The 20,604-nt window shown below is 47.0% G+C and overlaps 1 protein-coding gene across 1 annotated transcript in view; it reads left to right on the forward strand.

Moving 5' to 3' along the window:
* Positions 1-363: 363 nt before the first annotated feature.
* MYO9A (myosin IXA) overlaps positions 364-20,604 on the forward strand; it is a gene marked incomplete at both ends in the record, with an annotated part of 131,334 nt that continues 111,093 nt past the window's right edge. Inside the window, one exon of the mRNA XM_079540626.1 lies at positions 364-1,206. Within this exon, the coding sequence (XP_079396752.1) occupies positions 364-1,206 (843 nt within the window). The remainder of the gene's footprint in view (positions 1,207-20,604) is intronic.

The raw sequence follows: 20,604 nt of genomic DNA on the forward strand, positions 1-20,604 counted from the left end.
AACCAGCAGCCCAGGCTGCCCAGAGCCACATCCAGCCTGGCCTTGAATGCCTGCAGGGATGGGGCATCACAGCCTCCTTGGGCAGCCTGTTTCAGTGCCTCACCACCCTCTGGGGGGAAAAACTTCCTCCTAACATCCAACCTAAACCTCCCCTGTGTCAGCTTAAGACTGTTCCCTCTTGTCCTATCACTCTCCACCCTTGTAAGCAGTTGTTCCCCTTCCTATTTATATGCCTGAAGTGGGCAGCATTTGAGCTTAACCTCTTTCTTTTTCTCCGTTTTCGGTGTTGATAGCATGATGACCTGACAACGTCCAGGCCCGTCCCAACTATGCAGTGCAGGTACTGATGGGAAAGGATCCAATATGAGTGTGAATGATGTTGGAGGCAGACGACGCTTTGAAGACAGCGAGTACACCTTGCACATCTACCCCGGGAGCATCGCCGAAGGGACCATCTATTGCCCCATCACCGCCCGGAAAACCTCCACTGCTGCCGAGGTGATCGATTCGCTCATCAATAAACTCCAGCTCGAGAAAACAAAATGCTACGTCCTCGCGGAAGTGAAGGAGTTCGGTGGGGAGGAATGGATCCTCAACCCCACCGACTGCCCGGTCCAGCGCATGATGCTGTGGCCTCGCATGGCTCTCGAGAACCGGACGAGCGGCGAGGATTACCGCTTCCTCCTGCGGGAGAAGAACCTCGATGGTTCCATCCACTATGGCAGCCTGCAGTCCTGGCTGCGGGTGACGGAGGAGCGCCGCAGGATGGTGGAGCGGGGCTTCCTGCCCCAGCCACAGCAGAAGGACTACGATGACTTGTGCGGCCTGCCTGACTTGAACGAGAAAACGCTCCTGGAGAACCTCCGGAACCGCTTTAAGCAAGAGAAAATCTACACCTACGTAGGCAGCATCCTCATAGTTATCAACCCGTTCAAGTTTCTACCTATTTATAACCCCAAGTATGTAAAAATGTACGATAACCATCAGCTGGGCAAGCTGGAGCCCCACATTTACGCCGTGGCAGATGTGGCCTACCACGCCATGCTTCAGCGCAGGAAGAACCAGTGCATCGTGATTTCAGGGGAGAGCGGCTCGGGGAAGACGCAGAGCACAAATTTTCTGATTCATCACCTCACTGCCCTCAGCCAGAAAGGATTTGCTAGCGGAGTCGAGCAGATTATTCTTGGAGCTGGACCAGTGCTTGAGGTAAGATGGAAATGATAGCAGTGTGGAAAGTTTCTCATGGTGTAAAAAACCCAAGTAGTTGCGGTTTTATTACGAGGCTGCCTGGTAAACGCTGATAATAAAGTGAGTTACAACAGGATGAGCAGTAACGGGAGGTTGCTTTTCAGCCTGGAGAATACTACATGATTCAGGAAAGGGAAAAGAATCACAGCAAATGGCTTCGGCAAGTTCATTAGTGCGTTTGTTTTCGCCTTTCATACCCTTTCATGAATTTCCAGTAGCCTTTATTTTGTACGTTGCAGACTGAATTTGTGGCATTGTAGCATGTAGGTATTTTTTTTTTCTATGTGCTTCACTGAGCTGGGGGATAGTTCAAGAGGAATTTTAATAGCCAACAGTTTATTTTCTGGTCATCAGTACCTAGCTTATCTTGTATGTTATTTTCTGAGGTCTTTTCTGGTAAGGAAATGAAGTAGAACGAACCGCAACGTTACCTTTACAGATATGGTAGTCTAAAGGTGGGATACAGTAGTTCATTCTTTGATTTGCTTTGAGCCTGTTGTGTAATTCGTTGAAATAGTTTTCGTTAGAGTTGTCATTTTTTGTTATTTCTGAGTGAACTCTCATCTGTTTGTTTGGGAGTATCCTAATTCCTGGCTGGTGCCTCGGAATATGTTGGCCATACTTCCTGCAGCACTGCAAGTGTTCTGGCAGCTGCAGGCAGTGATAGCAGCTCTCCCTGTCTGCATACCACTGGTGAGCCCGAGGACGTGGGCTCCGGGCACTGTGGGTTTGGGGAATCCTGGCTGCTGCTCCTTTTGCTTTTGGGGCAGAACTCTGCATTCCTTCGTTCTGGCAGCTGCGCTTCTCTTGTTGCACTTCAGCTGCTTTCAGGTCGCTCCGAGGTTGGGTTAATCCAGAATTTCTTCTGGTCTGCCAGTTCTATTCAACGCAGTCACAAATCAAGTAGCCTTACAGATAAGATGTGCATACCTCTGTTTTTCCTTCACTTCCTAGAACTGCCTTAAAAAGAGATCTGCAGAGAGGATTGGCTCTGAGGGCTTGTTACCTTGAGAACAGTTTGCAGGTTGACCTCTTGATTCCTAGTGTTTGTGGTGGCTGCTGAACATCTGTATCATTTTTCCTCTTTCTTCATTCTTTTCCCTTCCTTTAGAACCCTTCTTGGATCCTCTTTTTCTTCTGTTTATCGAAAACAAAATTGCATTTATCTCAGGCTTGCCTTTTAAGAGGCAAGTGCACAGCGATGGACCTGTTGGTGCTTCAACTCTGGATTTTAAGACCAGAGCACAGCAAATAAGAGGAGCTCATTCCAATTTAGTACCCTGCCTGCTTGCAAAACACTTGCAAGAGCACAGCCTGTTCCTGGGAATCGCTCTGCAGCCACGCTCGCAGGGAGGGAGCGGAAGCGTAGCGAGCGCAAGGTTTGCTGCAGCTTTGCTATTTTCCTGCTTTACCTTTTGGAATAGCCCAAGGCTATTGTTTTGGAGCTCTTTTCTTGCAGAAGTCATTACAAGATTCCGGTGAGCTCTGTCCAAGCTGTGCTTTCCAAGGCAAGCTGTTACTGTCATCTGAATGCTGTGGTGTTGTCCAGGAGCTGGGTGTAGGGGTGCCTCCTTCTGATGCACATCTGACATAAGCCTGAAGTCTCTTCCCTTTTCCTAATAGATTCAGTGGGCAGACTTGCTTTGGAGCAGTGCTTTTCAGAGTGGCTGTGCAGGGCTGTTTCACTCTGCTGGCTGACCTCAGTCAAATCCCATCACTTGTGCCTAGTTCTGGCATCTGTGAAATGATGTAATTCTCTGTTCATTTCATGATAAATGATATTACCTAAATACCACTTGTTTTTTTTTAATAAAGACAAGGTTTGAATTGGTTTGAATAGGTGATTTTCTTTGCATTTTTCTGAATTGTTTCCCATTTCCTTATGTAGCCTGTTTACCTATGGAAGATGGCATTTTCAGCAGGGTAGCAGTAGAGCTGGATTGCCAGAGAGCAGAACTCCTGCCGTAGTTAGTTCCAACACTGAGCTTCTCAGATTCAGATGTTCTACATAGATATCAGAGGAACAACTGCCCGTGTAGTTCTGTTTCCAGTACACTTCATGCCATGCCTTAGGTGAAAATTTCATTGTGCTCAGCTTGATGCTCCATCAGGGATGTGGAGTGCATAGCTTCACTGCTTAATTACCATATGGATTGTTGCTTTTCATTTAGATGCCAGCCCTGATGTTATTTAAGAAGGCATCGATGAAGTGTGCCAGGCGTTTTGCACGTGTGGTTTGTGTGTATGTCCTTCATTGAAACACTCCAACAGTTGGACATTTTTTTTAGAGAGAGAAATAGGCAACATATAGAAGAGGAAATGTTTTCGCTTTCATTCTCATTCCAAAGGAGGTTTGCTCTCCAAAAGTGTTGTTATTGCAGGACTTCCAGTTACTGGTATGTCTCTCCTGTAGTGACTCCAGGGCTCCTGTGAAATAGTTGAACTCTGTGGAATAAGCACCATCTGCCAGTGACTCTCCTCTCTTTATACTGCACTGCAAATTGCAGATGTTTTGTGTGTGTTCAGTGGTCCTTTACTGGTGGCCACCAGTTTTGTAGCAGTTACCTCCAACTTACACATCTGTTCGTATCACAGAATCACAGAATGGCCTGGGTTGAGAAGGACCAAATAATCATCCAGTTCCAACCCCCTGCTGTGTGCAGGTCACCAACCAGCAGCCCAGACTGCCCAGAGCCACATCCAGCCTGGCCCTGAATGCCTGCACGGATGGGGCATCCACAGCCTCATGTTCAAACCACTTTGTGTTCTGTCCCCAGTCAGATGCAGGGATGGGTTTCTGGTTTTTCTGTGCAGTGTTCCTGGTCCTCATACATTCAGCTTCCTGAGCATTCAACCCCTCTTGGTGGCATCATTCACTGCCTTAGTTCACTATACCCAAATATGCACAGCTTCCAGTCCAGGTGCAATGGTCAGAAAGGTCAGAACTGCCTGGCCAGAACCATTTAAGCCTGGCATAAGGAGCTGCATGTGAAGCATTCCTTCAGCACCCACCAATTCTGAGTGCTTGGGGAACAAGTTGCTCTGGCTTCCCAGCTCTGAACCAGCAAACTGAGCTCCAAAGGTCATGCTTCTATCCAAAGGAAGATTTTTAATGGTGCATTATCTCAGCAGTGGGAAAGTTGGTGGGGAGAAGTTACGGGACCCACTTGGATTCCCAGGTGCTTGAGGTGGAATATTTAGCTACGGCTCAATCATATAAAAGCATGAGCTTGTCCTGGATTAGCTCTCTCTCTGTTCCATCCAAATAAGAGATGAAAATACCAACCTGAAGACGGGATGGGATGTGAGGTACGAAGGTGAAGTTAACGTTTCAGGTAAGCGCTGATAGTTCAGGTGCTTATTACACCTGATGAGGGATGGACATTTTTCTTGTAAAGGAGCCCTTATGACCTTCTGTGCTGGGGAAAAACCAGGAAACCTGGGTCTCCCATCTTCCTTTTTGAACTCCTAACGTAAGGAACGTGGTGCACGCTGTGACCCACCATGCTATGTTTTTTTAGGCAGGTCTTGGTTGTGTATTGAGGCATCCGTGGGTCTTTAAACTTTTGGGGGTATATCTGTGCAAACTGATGCAAAATAGCTTTGTAAACAATGCATGTGTGTTTTTACAAAGCATTTAATGGACAAATGCAAGCTTAGACTCTTTGTGAGATGGCAGTAAATCGGCTCTCAGCGTGAAGGTAACAGTGCTAGAAATCCCAGAAAAGCTAACAGTGTTTGAAATCTCGTGTACGGAGTAATGCAGGAGCATTCTCTCACTAGCTCTCATTTTGCTCTGACTAGTATCAGTTTTCGGGACTTGTTTATGACAATTGTTTAAATACTGTTTTCTCTTTAATTAAAGGAACTAAAAGCCTCAAGATGAGCTTGATATTTTATTGATATTTTCATGGTTTTACACCTTTCAGCAGAGGAGAGTTCCTGTGTTGCCCCCAGCCACCGGGACCACCAGGTGCTCTCCTCCACCCACAGAGGGGCCAGCCGTGTGTCAGCACTGCTGGAAAGGAGTGATGCAACTCAATCTATTAAATCAATACATCATTTTCTTAACTTTCAGCATAAACAGAGAAGCAGCAGGTTTCCACACATGCCTGGGAGGTAATGGATGTGCCCAGGTCTTTAGGAGTTGGCACTGGGTTGTTAGGTAACCCGTAGCGATCCCAGCATCTTGAGGTCTCGTTTGTCACGAGAAGTACTGCGTTGCAAGCTGCAAAAGCCAGACACGTTTTCTAAGCAGCTGTTTGTATGCATCTTCTGAATGTCCCAGCAGGGATTTCTCAATTGTTTAAAAATAATAACAAAAAAATGTTTCAGCCATAGGCCAGTGAACATTGCTGGCTGTGCATAGGAGCTGTTGCTGTCATTCATCCCTGATAGCCAGTGGCAAAAAAAGAGAGGAAGAATGATGGCTTGAGTTGCTTTTGTAAAAGAGCATTCAGTTTTTTGTAGAGGTGCAGGGCTGTGTGCCTTCCCAGTAGGTGTGGATTTGTGTTGGAATCTTAGGAACAGCACTGCAGTCATCTCTTTAATTGAAATTTGATTTTATTTTAAACTTCTGGAGCCGTGTTATTACACCACCAGTCCCAGGTGTGCGTGGAAGCTACAGCTTCACTCTTGCAGCCTGGAAGTCTAACAGCCTTCCTTTTTTGTTCTCGTTGAATTGTTGGAGGCATATGTAAGCAGCAATTAAAAGCTATTTAATTCGAGTGTATGAAGCTTGGCTTCAGCTAGAAGCAAGCAGCTCCCCTCCTTGCCTGAGCTGGGAGCTGCCGGCAGCAGCTGGCCACAGCTAGGTGCAACACTGCTCCCCTGCCAGAGCTGCAGGCTGTGCTTCCAAACGTGTCCAGAGCTGAACAAAGAGCTATTGAGCGGAGAAAAACATCCATTAACTCCAAGAGCTGGGCACGGCCGGACCTGCAGTGCTGGATGTGGAGGAGCTGCTGTCACCACGAGCCACCAATGCAAAGCTGGGTGAGGAGCATCCTGAGCTGCTCCTCCAGTGCTTTGTAGAGCAGCATCAGTGCTCTGTCAGCAGCATCTTTTCTGTCAGAATAGAAGAAATGAGATCATCTAGTGTAGTACCCCAGGTCCAGTTTTCAGTGTGCTGTTTTTAAGTTACGAGGTTGTACCACATGCCCTGCAGTTTTCCTATCTTAAAAATGGCTCTGTACGAATGGGAGAGGCAGTGTTGTCTCGTTGCTCACTTCTTACTGTTTTTAACCCAGCATGCGCCCAGCTACTATTGCTCCTGTGTGCTGTGAGTCAGGCAGTGGGTTCTTCACGTTCTCCTCTTCCCATGCACGGAGCAGCTTGAGGGGGCCTGGCACAGATCACCCTGATGGTGTCTAAGATGAGAAGAATTTGTGCGGCCTCCAGCAGCAGCAGCACAAAGGAGGCACACAGCGGTGCCCCTGCACCGAATGCTTCCCACCAGTGCTTCCCAAATGTGGTATTTTGCAGTTTATGCCTCTGTATCAGTGTGACGTTCATCTGCTTCAGCAGTTTTGAATCACTCAGTGTTTTTTCTGTACAGTCTGTGGAATATCCAGATCGACTGCATCGATGATGGAATTCGACTTTTTTTTTTCCCTGCATTATTTGTCATTTTTAAGTCATCAAATATTTCATTACCCCCCCAAATCTGAAAGTCCATTCTATTACATTTCACTGACAGAGATGGTTATTTCTGACCTGAAATGATGGCAGGAAAAGGGACTCGTTATTCAAGCAGGCTTATGAGAAACCCCTTTTTCTCCACTTTTAAGAATGGGCAACGATTTTGTTTCCCCAGTGTGGCTGACAAGCAGAGCTCTGCCTCTGCTGGAAGAAGTGCTGTTTGTTGACCCCTATCTCATCTTTCCCTTCCTCCTGTGCTTCTTACCCCCTTGCCACGTATATTGGGGTAATTGCTTTGTTTTTACCATTCATTCTCAGTCTTCGTCTTCCATGTTTATCTTCATTTTTCTTTCATTCTTTCAGCGTTTCACCTTTTTCCTCCAGTGCCATAAGTAACGCTGAGTGTCCCCAGCAGGGACTGTGCTTGTGCTTGTGTGCAACCACAGTGAATCCAGACAGCTTTCAAGATCAGAACTCTTACTCACTGCCACCCTCTGCGTTACTTTGCAGTGATGTTTTGGGGTGTGATGGGCACGCTGTAGGAAGGGAGGCACGCTGCTTGCTTTTGGCTTACAGCTGCATGGCTCCCAGCTAAGCTGAGCCAGAAGGGGGTCCTACTTTCAGGTTTTCAGCAATTTCATAAAAAGAAGAGTGAGTTTCAATTTCCAAGAGTCCAAACCCTAATGACAACCATGGGTAAAGGAAGAATAGAGAAAGAGATTTGCAGTATCGCTCAAGAATTGAAATTATATTCAAAAGTGAGCATCATACAAACCAAAGCAGGATGGATTGCAGTTACAGCGAGCCATTATTATGAAGAAAGGAAGAGGGAACTGGGCTTGTTTAGCTTGGAGAAGAGAAGGCTCCAGGGAGACCTCATTGTGGCCTTCCAGTGCTTGAAGGGAGCAAATAAACAGGAGGGGGAACAGCTGTGTGTGAGGGTGGATGGTGATGGGACAAGGGGGAATGGTTTTAAAGTGAGACAGGGGAGGTTTAGGTTGGATATGAGGAGGAAGTTTTTCAGCCAGAGGGTGATGAGGCACTGGAACAGGCTGCCCAAGGAGGCTGTGATGCCCCATCCCTGCAGGCATTCAGGGCCAGGCTGGATGTGGCTCTGGGCAGCCTGGGCTGCTGGTTGGTGACCTGCACACAGCAGGGGGCTGGGACTGGATGATTATTTGGTCCTTTTCAACCCAGGCCATTCTGTGATTCTGTGATTATTTAAAGTGCATCAGTTGGCTTCATTACAAAGGGTACCAGGAAGCCAAATAATCCACAAGCACTAGTAAATGAAATAGGAATTTGGGTAATTGTAATCAATTCTTTTTTTTTTTTTTTTTTTTTTTTTTTAAGTAATATTGAATGTACTTAGTTTAAAATCAGTGATTTCTGGTCAAGATAAAAACAAGAAAACCTGATTATTTTTTGCCAGTGTTTTCTAGATCCGTAGTATGTTTGGTGGAAGGGAGCAGGAACAGAGAAATGGGATTCCTGTGCAGCACTTGTGTTAGGGATCACAGAGCTGCAGGTGGCCACAGAGTAGGCAGGTGTACTTAGTTTGTATAACCTTGGGGAAGACTTGTGTGAGTGATGTCGAATGAGAAGGAAAGCAGGTGAATGAAAATGCTCATGTGTGAGATGAGGGCAAAACGTTGGAGCCTCCATCTGCCTCATAGTCGAGGGCTGGCTTAGAAATGTTTCTGGGAATGTTTGAGGAAGGGGTGATGCTGTGTGCTGGGTGGGATAGTGAGGGCAGGGCTGTGGTCCAGCCTCTCGCTTCCAAAATAATTGAATTTAACAGTGACTCTTGCAATGTCAGTGGTGCCACGGTGTGTCCTGTAAAGCTTCACCAAAATTGAAGAAAAAGATAAAATGTTGGTGGCATCTTTTTGGTTATTATGTTTTTTTGGCAATGCTGATTCACAGCTGTTCAGCAGCACCACTGCATCCCTCTGGTTCCCTCTGCTCAAGGATGAGATTGAACTGATTTTACTTGAATACAAAATTAGTTTCTCTTTGAAAGAATTACTGCTTCCTTCATACTTAAGAGTTAGGAAATGCAGGCTGGCAGGGGCAGATACAGGGGCAGGTAGAAGGGGTAATGCTGTGTCCCTGCTTGCTGAACAGTGGGGGTCATCTGTGGGTTTTCTTCCTAAAGCTTTCAAATTTCACTGTGAAACTGCTGATTTATGTGTTGCATTTATATATTTTAGTGGAAGCGATCTTGGCGCCCCAGAAAACCATTCTGAAGAGCAGAAATTGTTGTTTCCAGATATAGATGAAAATGAGAAAAAGCATCTGTTGCATCCCAGTGGCAGGTAGTTAGTGACAGGTAGCAGATATAACAAGGCATTTCCTCCACCTCTGGATAAGCCTCGTTTCATTGAAAGGCTTGTGCTTACTGAGTGCTGCATCCCAGGGCCTCTGCTTCTCTCTGCCCTTTGCACGCGCTGCAAGCTTTGCATTCCCAGTTCCCAGTCTGTACAAAACCTCCTCTGGACTGCAAATGCTCCTCACCCTGCAGATCAGAAGGGCTCTGAAATGAGCACAATGAGGCTTCTTAGAAGGCATTGTTCAAGGCAGAGATAGGAATCAGCTGCTGGTAGGTGGAGTGGGCTGTCTGGTGAAGCTAGGGAAGATTTGCCTGCCTCCCTAGAGCAGGAAATTAGATGTCCCTCTGTGCGAGGCTCGTATCCACTCCTTAATTGAAAATAAACTTTGTGAAATAGCATTTTGCAGTTTAGTTTAAGGCTCTGAAAAAGTGGGGGTGTGTTCTGGAGAGTAGTGTCCTTAGTAGTGAAGTAGGTTGTTTGCAGAGCCACAGAATAGCACTGCTGGTGTCTGAGCCCAGCTGTGCTGCAGCAGCAGTGTGCATGAGAGCGAGCCCTGCAGTCGCTGCTGCCGGCAGGGAGCGATGGCCATGTGATGCATGGCGTGGGTATTTACCTCCTGCCGATTGATCCAACTTCGTATTTCACTGGCATGTCTTTTCGTTCTCACTGCACTTTATTTCCTCATTGCCTCAGCTCCAGCTCCAGCGATGCTAACAGAGGAATGTAGCTGAATTATCTGCCTGAACTCTGCATTTGTGGGCCAGAGTTTTCTTGGTATTTGGAGGCCTTTGGGATGGAGGTAAACTTGCCAGCAGTTCATAAATTTTAGCCAGGCTTTTTACCTTAGTCAGGAAATTCATGTTTGAACTTTATTAAGGGGCTTAAGCTGGGATTCGCAGTGATCTAATCCCAGCGTGCTGCCAAATGCAACGTGCAGCTTTTGCATTTGGTTGCTCTTTTTGTTTGAGCAGCGGTGCCTCGGCTCCCTCCCGTCTCCATCCTGTCCTTCCCAGAGCTCTCAGTCAGCGATGGATCAGCCCCACAAAACACAATGCACCGATGTGCAGCAAAGCCGGCCTTCCAGGGAAAAGTAAAACACAGAAATGTTTCTCCTCCCTCTGCATCTGAGCTCCAGGGTGTTGATATTTCACATGTATCAAGGGATTGGGCTGCTGAACACGACTCTGCTTTGGAGGTGTCATGCAGGAGGCCAAAGCGATTAATCAAGTAAAACCCAGCGTAGTTTGCTGGGTTGCGGTTTGGCATCCTCCTCCTGAAAAGCATGATGTGAACTTAACTCTCAGGCTTCAGAGGAATGCATACAATAGCAAAAAAAACCCCTTTACTCATGTTATGAAAAAGCTCGTCCGTCTGTGTCAGATACCAGAAATATTTTGGAGAGTCATTAGCAATGAAATTTTGTCTGCTATTGCAACTCTTGCGTCTGTTAATGGGAAGGTGAGGTGTTGCTGCTTGCTTGCCTTGGTCCTGGTGAATGCCTGAGTGTGTTTGTGGGTTCATGGCTTACGATGGGGAGTGGAACTGGACATCAACAGCAGCTTAATGTTGGGAGAATTTTAAGTGTTACATCTGTTTGGAAGAAATCCATCCCTGGAGGCATTCGAGGCCAGGCTGGACGTGGCTCTGGGCAGCCTGGTCTGCTGGTTGGCGATCCTGCACATAGCAGGGGGTTGGAACCAGATGATCATTGTGGTCTTTTTCAACCCAGGCCATTCTGTGATTCTGTAAAGTAAGTGAATGGCCCACAATGAGAGCTCCATGTTTGCTTGGCAGCTGCAATTGCTGTTGTGGTTCTGAGTGTTGCTGGCTGTGTTATGTGTTGCCTGTATGCAAACAGGGTCTGATGATTGATTTCTGTGCAGCTAATCTAGCATGACAAGGCTCATTTCCCCATTGGCTTTTCTTTTTCTGCAAATTGAAGAAGCTGGGCCTGTGCTCTGAATTGCAGCTTCTATAACGGCTATCATAGAGTTGATTAAAGTTCAAGAGCTCTACTGCCAGAAGCATTGGATGAGAAGACCCTGAGCAAAGACATTGACAAAGCTTGCAGAAGAGTTAGAAAACAGTGCTTTTCTTGAGAATTATGCCTGAAAATCATGGAATCATGGAAGGCCAGGGTTGAAAAGGATCACAATGACCATCTGGTTCCAACCCCCTGCTGTGTGCAGGTCACCAACCAGCAGCCCAGGCTGCCCAGAGCCACATCCAGCCTGGCCTTGAATGCCTGCAGGGATGGGGCATCCACAGCCTCCTTGGGCAGCCTGTTCCAGTGTGACAGCAAAAATCCAGTGAGGTCAGGTCACCTACCATTTTGCCCTTGTGTATAGCAGAAACTTTGCAAATCACTCTTCATTTCGTCTCACTCCTGGCTTTTTACATCATACAGCTCCATTCCTGATGCAAATGGTGTGGATAAAACTAATATTCCCAGGAGTGTGCTTGGGGTGATACTTCCCAAATCGCCTCGTGTGCATAGACTCCTTTTTTCATGTTGGAAGTACGGCAAGTGGGCATCCAAGAGCCAGTAAGCCTGCATTAATACTGGGCTTGGTCTGCTTCAGAAGGGATTACAGACCATAATATTGGCATTAATCTGAGCGAGGCTTTTGAAAGTGCTTATGCAGCACAAAGGAACTTTGCTGGAACCGTTCAAGTCGCGTGCTGCTTTCTCCTTTCCTCAGCTACGGAGGAGAAAATTGAGGTTTCCAGAATTACATCACGATTACGATATTTGTAATAATAGAGATGCAATATAAATAGCCTTATGGCTTGAGTGAAATACGGGGGTAATGAATGGGTGGGCCCTGCTCGTTGCTGCCTTGGTTTTTCCTTCTGGCTCGTGCAGCCGCTCCCTCTGTGGGACATCTGGTTTTCATCTGGTACAGGAAAGCTAAATAATTTCAATGAAGCTGAGGGAAAACATATTGATTTTTTTGGGGGGGGAAGGGTTCCTATTGATGTTTGCCTGTTTTTCAAGCGGGGCTATTAATTAAACTTATCAGGCTGTGTTATTGACAGGGCGGACGCGTACTTGGATGGGTGAGCGTGTGTGCTGACGGAGCGCACGATTCCAGCACAAGGAGGTCACAGCTCTGGGGTTTTCTGATATTGGCACACGCGAGGGTGTGAATGGAGTAATAACCAGAGCTGGGATTGTGCTGAGCTTTGGGAAACCACCAGTGGTCAGTCCAGCCGAGCGCTCACACGCAGTCACCGTGCCGTGTGGCACAGCGGCGTTATTGCGCTGGCAGCGTCCACTCTTCTCAAAGAACGACCCACTCAATGCTGAGATAACATACATCAGCGTCTGCTTAATCTCCACAGCATTAGCAGACCCCTCTGACAAAGTTTTCCAATTGCGCTTTATTGATCACTGGGCTTTTAAAGGGCCCTGAGAGCTGTGCTGTGTGCAAATGGAGTCTCTGTGCTGCCCTTGTGCACTCTAGGAATCTGTAGTCTTTTTTTTCCCCCCTATTTAGGCTGCAAATCTCTTGTAGATCGATGGGATCAGCTGTTTCTGCCCTTGCTGTTTCTTGTTGCTGGGCAAGCTTCATTAAGATAGATTCACGAATAAGCAGAATCGCTTGTATTCAAATATAAACAAACTATTTCAAGTTTTGTGCATTAATTCTGTCTGTCTGTAGGAAAATGGCACATGGTTAGCTGAGATGGCTGTTGAGAGAACAGCTGGCTGTTTGTGCTCCGGCAGCGTGTGAAGCTTTCGGAGAAATGAGGCTGCCCTGACTGTCAGCTCTGAAGGCAGAAGGGGTCCATGGGAGCTGTGCTGAAGTCTGCAGGAGTCATCAGTCTGCATTTGGACTTCAGTGGATGTAATTTTTAAATTGCTTTGTGGTAACGATGTTGAAGGATCTTAAGCAGTAATTTTTCCTGAGAGTTTAATTAAGTCGGTAGCTTTCAATTGGAAATTCAAGTAGTAAAATAGGCTTTAATTTAGAACTAAGTTGTGTACACTGGGAGAAAACACTGCATTTCTACTCTAAGATTTGCTTTGACTTCATGTAGAGTTAGCCAGCTCCACACGTCGTTCTGCTCATGTGCTACCAAAAGCAGTGCTTCTGCAGGAAGGGGCTTGTGGTCGGCTGGGTGCTGGCAACCACTGGTGCTTTATTCACAATTAAATGTTTGCTTCTTGGGTTTGCTTTTGTTCCTTTCGGCTGAATTGAGCAGTGGCCCAATCCCTTTCTGTTTTGGGATGGGTTGGGAGGTTGTGGGGAGTTTGCACTTGGCTGGGTTGGTAGAGATGTCAGTGTCTGCTTCTGCCTCTTAGAGGAGATGATGTTGATGCATTTGTTTTTTGGTGCTCCCCAACCCACTTAAGTATGCAGTAGCTTATAAATGCACTTATAAATGTGATCTCCTATATAGAGAGCTTCTTTTTACTTTTGGCAGGGGTTCCCTAGTGCACTGAGGAAACACACAGCGTGGGGTTTTGTTTGTGTGGGTTCTCCTACCTGGCCGTCACGTCTCAAGCAAAGGGCTTTCTGAGCAGAGATGGCTGTGTTTGGTGGTTTGGAAATGACAGAGGCAAATAGAATGGGGAAAAGATTAAAATAAAAAAAAAGAGGAAGCAAAGCAATGACTCTGAAACACGGCATGTTACTGCATCTCTCACGTTGGAGAAGAATATTGGGGTGTATTTGGTGTCGTCATGTGCTTGGCAGTGTTACTGCTGAGAGCTCTTGGTTCCCCGCTGGCACTCCTCATCTTGTGGTGGCATGGTGTGACCATTTTAGGCTTCAGAGCATTGGATTTGATGCTTCTTCATTTTCTGTAGTGTGTTTACGTGTGCTTTGCTTTCAGGCCCATTTGGGATTTCAGTCCCATGCAGAACATGTCTCCAGGTGCCGGGCGCAGCAGTGCTGGGATTCTCTTACGGTGATGCTATTGCTCAGCACTTATCTTCACACAGCAGTTTGAGCTACATGCAGCCCTCCAGCATTCATTCTGTCCTTTTCCCCCTTTTTGGTCCCATTTGTGGGAATTTTTCCATGCCTTGTTTCAATTTCCACCTTGGTTTTAATTATTACGGCGACGTCAGTCTAGACAGCTGATGAATTGTCAGTAGATCCTGCGTGCATGGATGGCATTCAAAGGGTCAGACGGGGAAGAAACAGCAGAAAAGGGACTGGCAGAGTAAAAGCCTTGTGGATCTGATGCCAGGGGCCGAACAACCAAAGCATTCCTGAAGCTGAAACCAGGCCAGCACGAGGTAGGACAGTCGTGCTGTGTTCTGCCCGGTGGGCATAAACAAGAGGAGGAAGGCTGAGCCGTGCCCGCTTAACTGAAAGAAAGGTTTCTTTCTGTGCTTTTCCTTTCTGTCATTTTTTAGCTTCCTTTGCCATTCCTCTTCCTCTCCAACTGCAGGCAGAACTGTGCCGAGGAGAAACCCTGTTTTTGCACGAGTTTAATTGTTTAATGTAGTATTTTGCTTGCTGATTAAAATCAATAAAGAAATGCTTTTAATACACTGTCTTCAAAGACAAAAGATGCAAGCCAAGCCCCCATTAGCTCCCACTAATGGTGTCTTTGTTTTGTAAAGCTGAAGCAGCGTTCCCATGGAGTGCCATCCTCTCCTTTCCTTGCAAATGCCGGTTTGTAGTTCATTTTTCACCAAGTAAGCATAATTAACTGCGGCCCACTCTTTATTTCGATGTGGTATGTACGTGCTATGTAGCTGCCCACTTCCAAATAACAGAGGAAAATGTGGTGTTATGCAGGGTGTAAATTGCACGATTGGAGCTCTGCACAGGGAGTGCTGAGTTTTGCCATTCCTGTGCTGTGCTGGCCGAGGTCCTTTTCTCCAGTTGGGTTCCACAGGTGTTTCTCTTGCTACACAGAGGAAAAAATACTTTGCGTGTGCACAGGAGCTTTGAGGTTTGCTGCAGGCTGGCAGAATGCACACATACCCAACAGCCTACTCAGTTTTCCTGCTATTCTAATGGCAGGCAATGGTATTTTTACCTATTGGCCTCACCTCTATCTTACCTCATCTCAGCTACTGCAGCAGTGATATCAGGCTGTGATTTCCCTCACTTTCCATAGGCTTTGCTACAGAAGAATTGCTGCAGAGCTTCAGCACATGGTAGTGGTTCTTCAGGGCCTGAACAAAGAAAGGCGTCGCTGTGTGTTGGGCGTGCAGAGCTTGCAGGTTCCTGCAGGGTGAGCGAGTTGTGTGGGCTGGAGGTTTGTGAATCACACAGATGGAGACCTTCAGGTGTCTTTTGGATGGGAAGCAAGCTGGGTTTGTCAGGCAGCGTGATGGCAGTTAAACAAAGTGGATTACACAAACTCTGCAAGCAGCATCGGCCTGCTGGAAGCCACAGCTCAGCAAGGACGGAGAGGATTTGGTGAATGCATCCCCAAGTGAAGTCTCTGTAATGGCATTGCTTATTTGCACAGAATTGTTTGGTAGACAAGATCTGCCGGGACTGTTGGTCACTGATAAAGACAAGCAGCATCCCCATGAATTTCCCAGTGCATCTTCCTCTTTTCTTGTGCTGTCAGGCAGTGCTGCAGCAGAGTTCAACTGCATGGCTCCCGGTGCAGCAAGCAGTGGCATCACTCACCCTGAGCGAGTCGTGGTCTGGCTGTCCCTAACACAGCTGGTTTTTCTGAGGATCTCGTGTTCCCCAATATGAGTAAAAGCCATTCTGTATGAAGACTTGAGATTGCAAACATACGTGCTATTAACTGCCTTTGGAGACTTCATTTACACTGCAGATTTTAGGCATCCTTGAGGACACGGTGTCTCCTCCCAGCTCCCTGCAGATGGGGATTGTTTAATTTGTGCAGTAATAGGAGCTTGGGAGCATCTTCCTTTACTGCACAATTTAGGAAATGTTTCCAACCCAAAAGGAGGGTCAGGGGCTCACAAATCCGGTTCTAAATCACGAGACCACGCTGCTTTACCTTTGGTTGGCTCCTGTAACTGTAGGCTTGGAGTCTGGAGTGTTGGAAGTGGTGTTCAAACACTCAGCTTTTAGCAAAGGCTAGCTAAGAAAACAGTGGGTGACAGAAAAATATCAGCACTATTTTTGCATTTGTTGCATGCCACAAAGCTGGAGTGCAGAATCTCACCACGTTTCCTTTAGGTTGATTCATTCAGGGCTCTCTTTTTTTCAGCTGATTATTTTTTTTTTAAACTCAAAAATACTGGCACTGTGTTGGAAGCACTGTGCAGTGAGAGCTGCTGCTCCATTTTGAGGCACTGTGGACTGCAGCCTGTCCTGCAGCACGCCCCGGGGCAGCGGCTGCTCCGCACTGCGCCGTGCCTGATCCTGCCTGTGCAGATCATGAGTGCTGTGGGGTCACACGTACCCCACGCTCACCAACTTGTCCTTCTTATAGAAAATATCTCCATCACAGCCTCAAAAATGCTCCAGCTGGAAAATGGAAAATAGGATTTTGCTGTACTTAACACATAAAAATATGTTTTTAAGTAGTTGCGTGCTCTGGTCAGACAAACAAGCTGTCCAGCTTTGGTCAATAAAAACATATTGATCTCTGAGCTTCCCTCTTGCTGCCTGCCAGCAGCCAGCGCCAGCCTTGGTTTTCCAGCTGCTTATCAAATAAATACTCCTGCTGCAGATGAGCCAATTATAATTCTCTGCGACACGTTAGAGAAAAGGTCTTCGTCCATTGTGGGTGCTGCAGGAGGAGAAAAGGTGCTTTTGCTGCTGGCTGGGTGTTGGGAGCTGCCTCCAACCCACAGGATGTTGGAAGCACAGCCCCCCCAGCTGCTGCCGTGTGAGCAAGCCGTCCTCCTGGGCATGGTGCACCAAATTCATGGCACAAACACTCTTGAAATATTGGCATCTCCTTGAGGAGTTGCAGCTTATTTCTGTAGCCCATCAGAAGATCAGGGAAGAGGTGAAGTCTTGCACCTCCGTGCTCCACCTCATCTTTCCTCACGCAGTAGGATTTTATGTGGCACAGTGTGATTTTTTTTTTTTTGACCGTGCCAACTCAACAGAAGAGCTCTGACAGTTTTCTGTTGTATTATGTGTACTGTTTTGGTCTGAGCTAGCAGAGAGTAGCCGGGATCCAGAAGGAAGGATAACACGCGCAGAAGCCAGGCTGCGTTTCAGATTACAGTGGTATGTTTTTGTTGCTGCTAACGTGTTTGTGTTTTTATTCATTACACATATTTCTCCTGGGAAAATCACGAAAATATGTGTGTAAAATATACATCGTGACCCCGTGGCTCTGCTAAGAGCTTCCAGATGGGAGGCTCGACACTGGGGATGCTTTCTCAGTTTGTGGCACCGATTTTGGTGACAAACTGCAGGAAAACTTTTTGTCAGGGATGGAGCAGGGGAGTGCTTCAGTTTGCAGTGCTGTCACGGCTGTCCAAGCATGCAGTGTGAAGCTGAAACTGGCTTCTAAATGTTTATGTCCCTCGTGGAATCGTTACAAAAAACAAAAACATAGGGGAAAATGTGGAGAGGCCGCCCTGGGGCTGGCGGGTGGCCATGGGGCGCGTGCATGGCCACGGCCACTCCTGACGGTAGGGGCTGCGGATGGGGAGAAGTGGATGGGGCTCTGGCTTGCATGAAAGTAATTGTGAGGTTCAGGACTTGTGAGTGTTTCCATTCTTGTGTAACTCCACCAGCAATAGTGGCTTCGGCACCGCATGTGTCATCCTGCCCTCAGCCCAGGGAAGCGAGCGCTGCGTTACGTGCAGCGAGGCCTCATTGGCCTGCATAAAAGAAACCAGCTGCCATCCTGACACACACTGCTGCTGCCTCTTGTCACTGTAGAGAAGCTTCAGATGTAGAGTCAGCTGTTTGTGGTGCTTAAGCTTGGTTTGTGAAGAAGATTTTGCAAAGTGGGGAAATCACGGTGTGGCTGATGGTGCCATCCGTAACACAGGCTGCTGGACAGTCACTTTAAGTTCATACTAAGTGTTTGTGTTTTCTGGCTTGCTGCTTTGTTTATTCTGCTATTCCTATTTATTATTATGGTTGGACTTGGTGGTCTGAGAGGTCTTTCCAATCTGAATGATTCAGTGATTCTAATTGGGATACTCACATTGCATGGAGAGAGGGGAAAGTCTCCTCTGAACAACGTGACTCGTATTTGCTGTGTTTGTTTTCTACTTCCATCCACGTTACAAAGTCCTGTGAAGCTCACATTGAAGTCATTTTGTTGCATCGTAGTGGTAGTTTCTTGGTCCTTTTCCCAAGTGCATACCTGGAAAAGAAAGAGTATGCTGCCAAAGTTGGAGCATTTGCCAGTAATGATGCCACTAATGGCATTAAATCCAATTTCTCATGTAGCCCCTGCATCAGCAGAACTTGAAATCTCCCCTCAAACTGTGCATTGAAATGACTCCTGTTTAGAACATCTTGCTGTGCTCAGTGGTTTTCTTGAAAGCTCCTTCACACACACTGGAACTTCTTTTATTCAATTACACTGATGCCAAAACGTTCTCCAAGAGAGTGCTTTCATTACATTTTAAGTAATCTTCCTTTATTTTAATTCAGGAACGTGGATTCCAGGACCATACGTATCAGTGGCCATATCCCAGCAGCCCTGTCTCCTCACAGGGCCCTCGGAGCCCAAAACTGAGTACAGATCTGGTGCCTTTAAGTTCACAGGCTCCTGTGCTGAGGAAGGAACCGGCCCCCTCCTCGTGGTACAGAGCTGCATTTCCATGCTGGATCCGATGGCTGGCACTGAGCAGATGGCTTCTGCAGGGCTGGCAGGGAGTTGTGCTCTTCGTTTCTTCTTCCTGCAGCAGTCTGCTTGCGTGGCAAGGAGGGAAGATGTATTTTCTCATTATAGACGAAGCTGCTGCAGCACCTCTGGGGTTTGAAGCAGAGGTGCAGCAGATCTGAGCTGGTGGCTCTGCTCCGTGCTGCAGGTCTGTTCTTTGCAAAAGCTGCCCAGGCATCGCAGCACATGCACTATAAATATCTGGTGGTTTGTGCTGTTACTGTAAAAAGCATAAATGGTTTCATTAGTCCTCATGAAACATCGAGCCACCGTGCGAAGAATTAGAGTGAGGTGTCAGTGCCTGACCTGGTGTTTCACTGCTGCAAACCAGACGTGTGGAGCTGTTGTTGGCCATGCAGAACGGCACCTTGCAAGGTGGACGTATCATAAATGCAGATCCTATTGTACGTTGCAGAAATGCAAATTGTGGCTCATACTTGTCGGTGCTTTTTTAAGCACCCTGCCCTACTGCATGCAGGTTATGGAAGATGAATTTGGGGAGGTTTGGCGGGGGTGGAGGGTCTGTGCTCTGCAGCCAGGTATGGTCAGGAGGAGATAGAGCCTCACATGGCAAGGTTAGTGAGAAGGAATTTAGGGAAGCTCTAACTCCTGACCTCCAGGTGCATTTTAGGTGATGAAATGATCACGTTCTGGTCATGATTCAGTGCATTTTTTAAAAAAGGTAGGTTCCTGACAGGTTGAATGCTGTGAAATTAGTTGCAGGTGGAACAAAACCCAGCAAAATTCATCTCTGACATCCACCTCGTGTTTCAAGATGCAGTCTAGGAGTTCTTAACTGCATGGACCAGCTTAAAAAGCCCACGATGCTCTGTGTGGAGATCACAGAAAGACCTGAACATTACCAGCAGGATGAAATGTGAAGGTGCTGTTGTTTTCCTATGGGCTGTACTTTCCTGCCTGGAAGAAAAACATGTTTGGCTTTAAAAAGGGAACTTTCTGCTATTAATCATTTTCTGTGGCGATGTGCTTGTTTTGTTGTGCTCAATAGCCGTTGTCACAGGTCAGCAAGCTCAATATTAATCATTATTTTTAATTGTAGGCGGAGTCTTTGTCCTGTCAGGATTTTTAATTAGGTTTTATGGATGCAAATTCAGGACCTCTTTGGAGTGTGTGTCCCTAGTGTTACGCTGGTTGTGTCCTGTCCTTCCTTCTGGCCCTGGCCTTTGTTGCGGCTTTCTGATGGCAAATAGACTTGTGCAAGTTCATCTTTTTGTTCCTCTTTATTTGTGAATTCCTGTCCCAGTCTCTCAGGAGTTGCTGCATTGCATGAGTTCCCAGCAGCCCACAGAACACGGCAATCTTTGGCTGCTGAGACATTTCTCCTCCTTGGCCTGAATGCAGGTGACTTCAACCTCTGGGCTTGCTGCCAGCCCCAGGGTGGCATTTTCCTAGATGCAAGGATTAGAAAATGAATTTATTTGAGGGAAGTCGTGGAGATGATCCTCACAGCAGTTGTAATAGCCATTCCAGATTGCGCTGATATTGAATCCAGAATGAAGAGACCAAAGTGCTGGCCTCATCAGGAGAGGAGGAAGGCGAGCTCTTCAGCCGCAAGCACACTCGCTTTTGTTTTTCCTGCCTCCTGGGCCCCACAAATGAGCATGAA

Source organism: Tetrao urogallus (genome assembly GCF_951394365.1).
Source record: "Tetrao urogallus genome assembly, chromosome: 11".
Classification (NCBI taxonomy): domain Eukaryota; kingdom Metazoa; phylum Chordata; class Aves; order Galliformes; family Phasianidae; genus Tetrao; species Tetrao urogallus.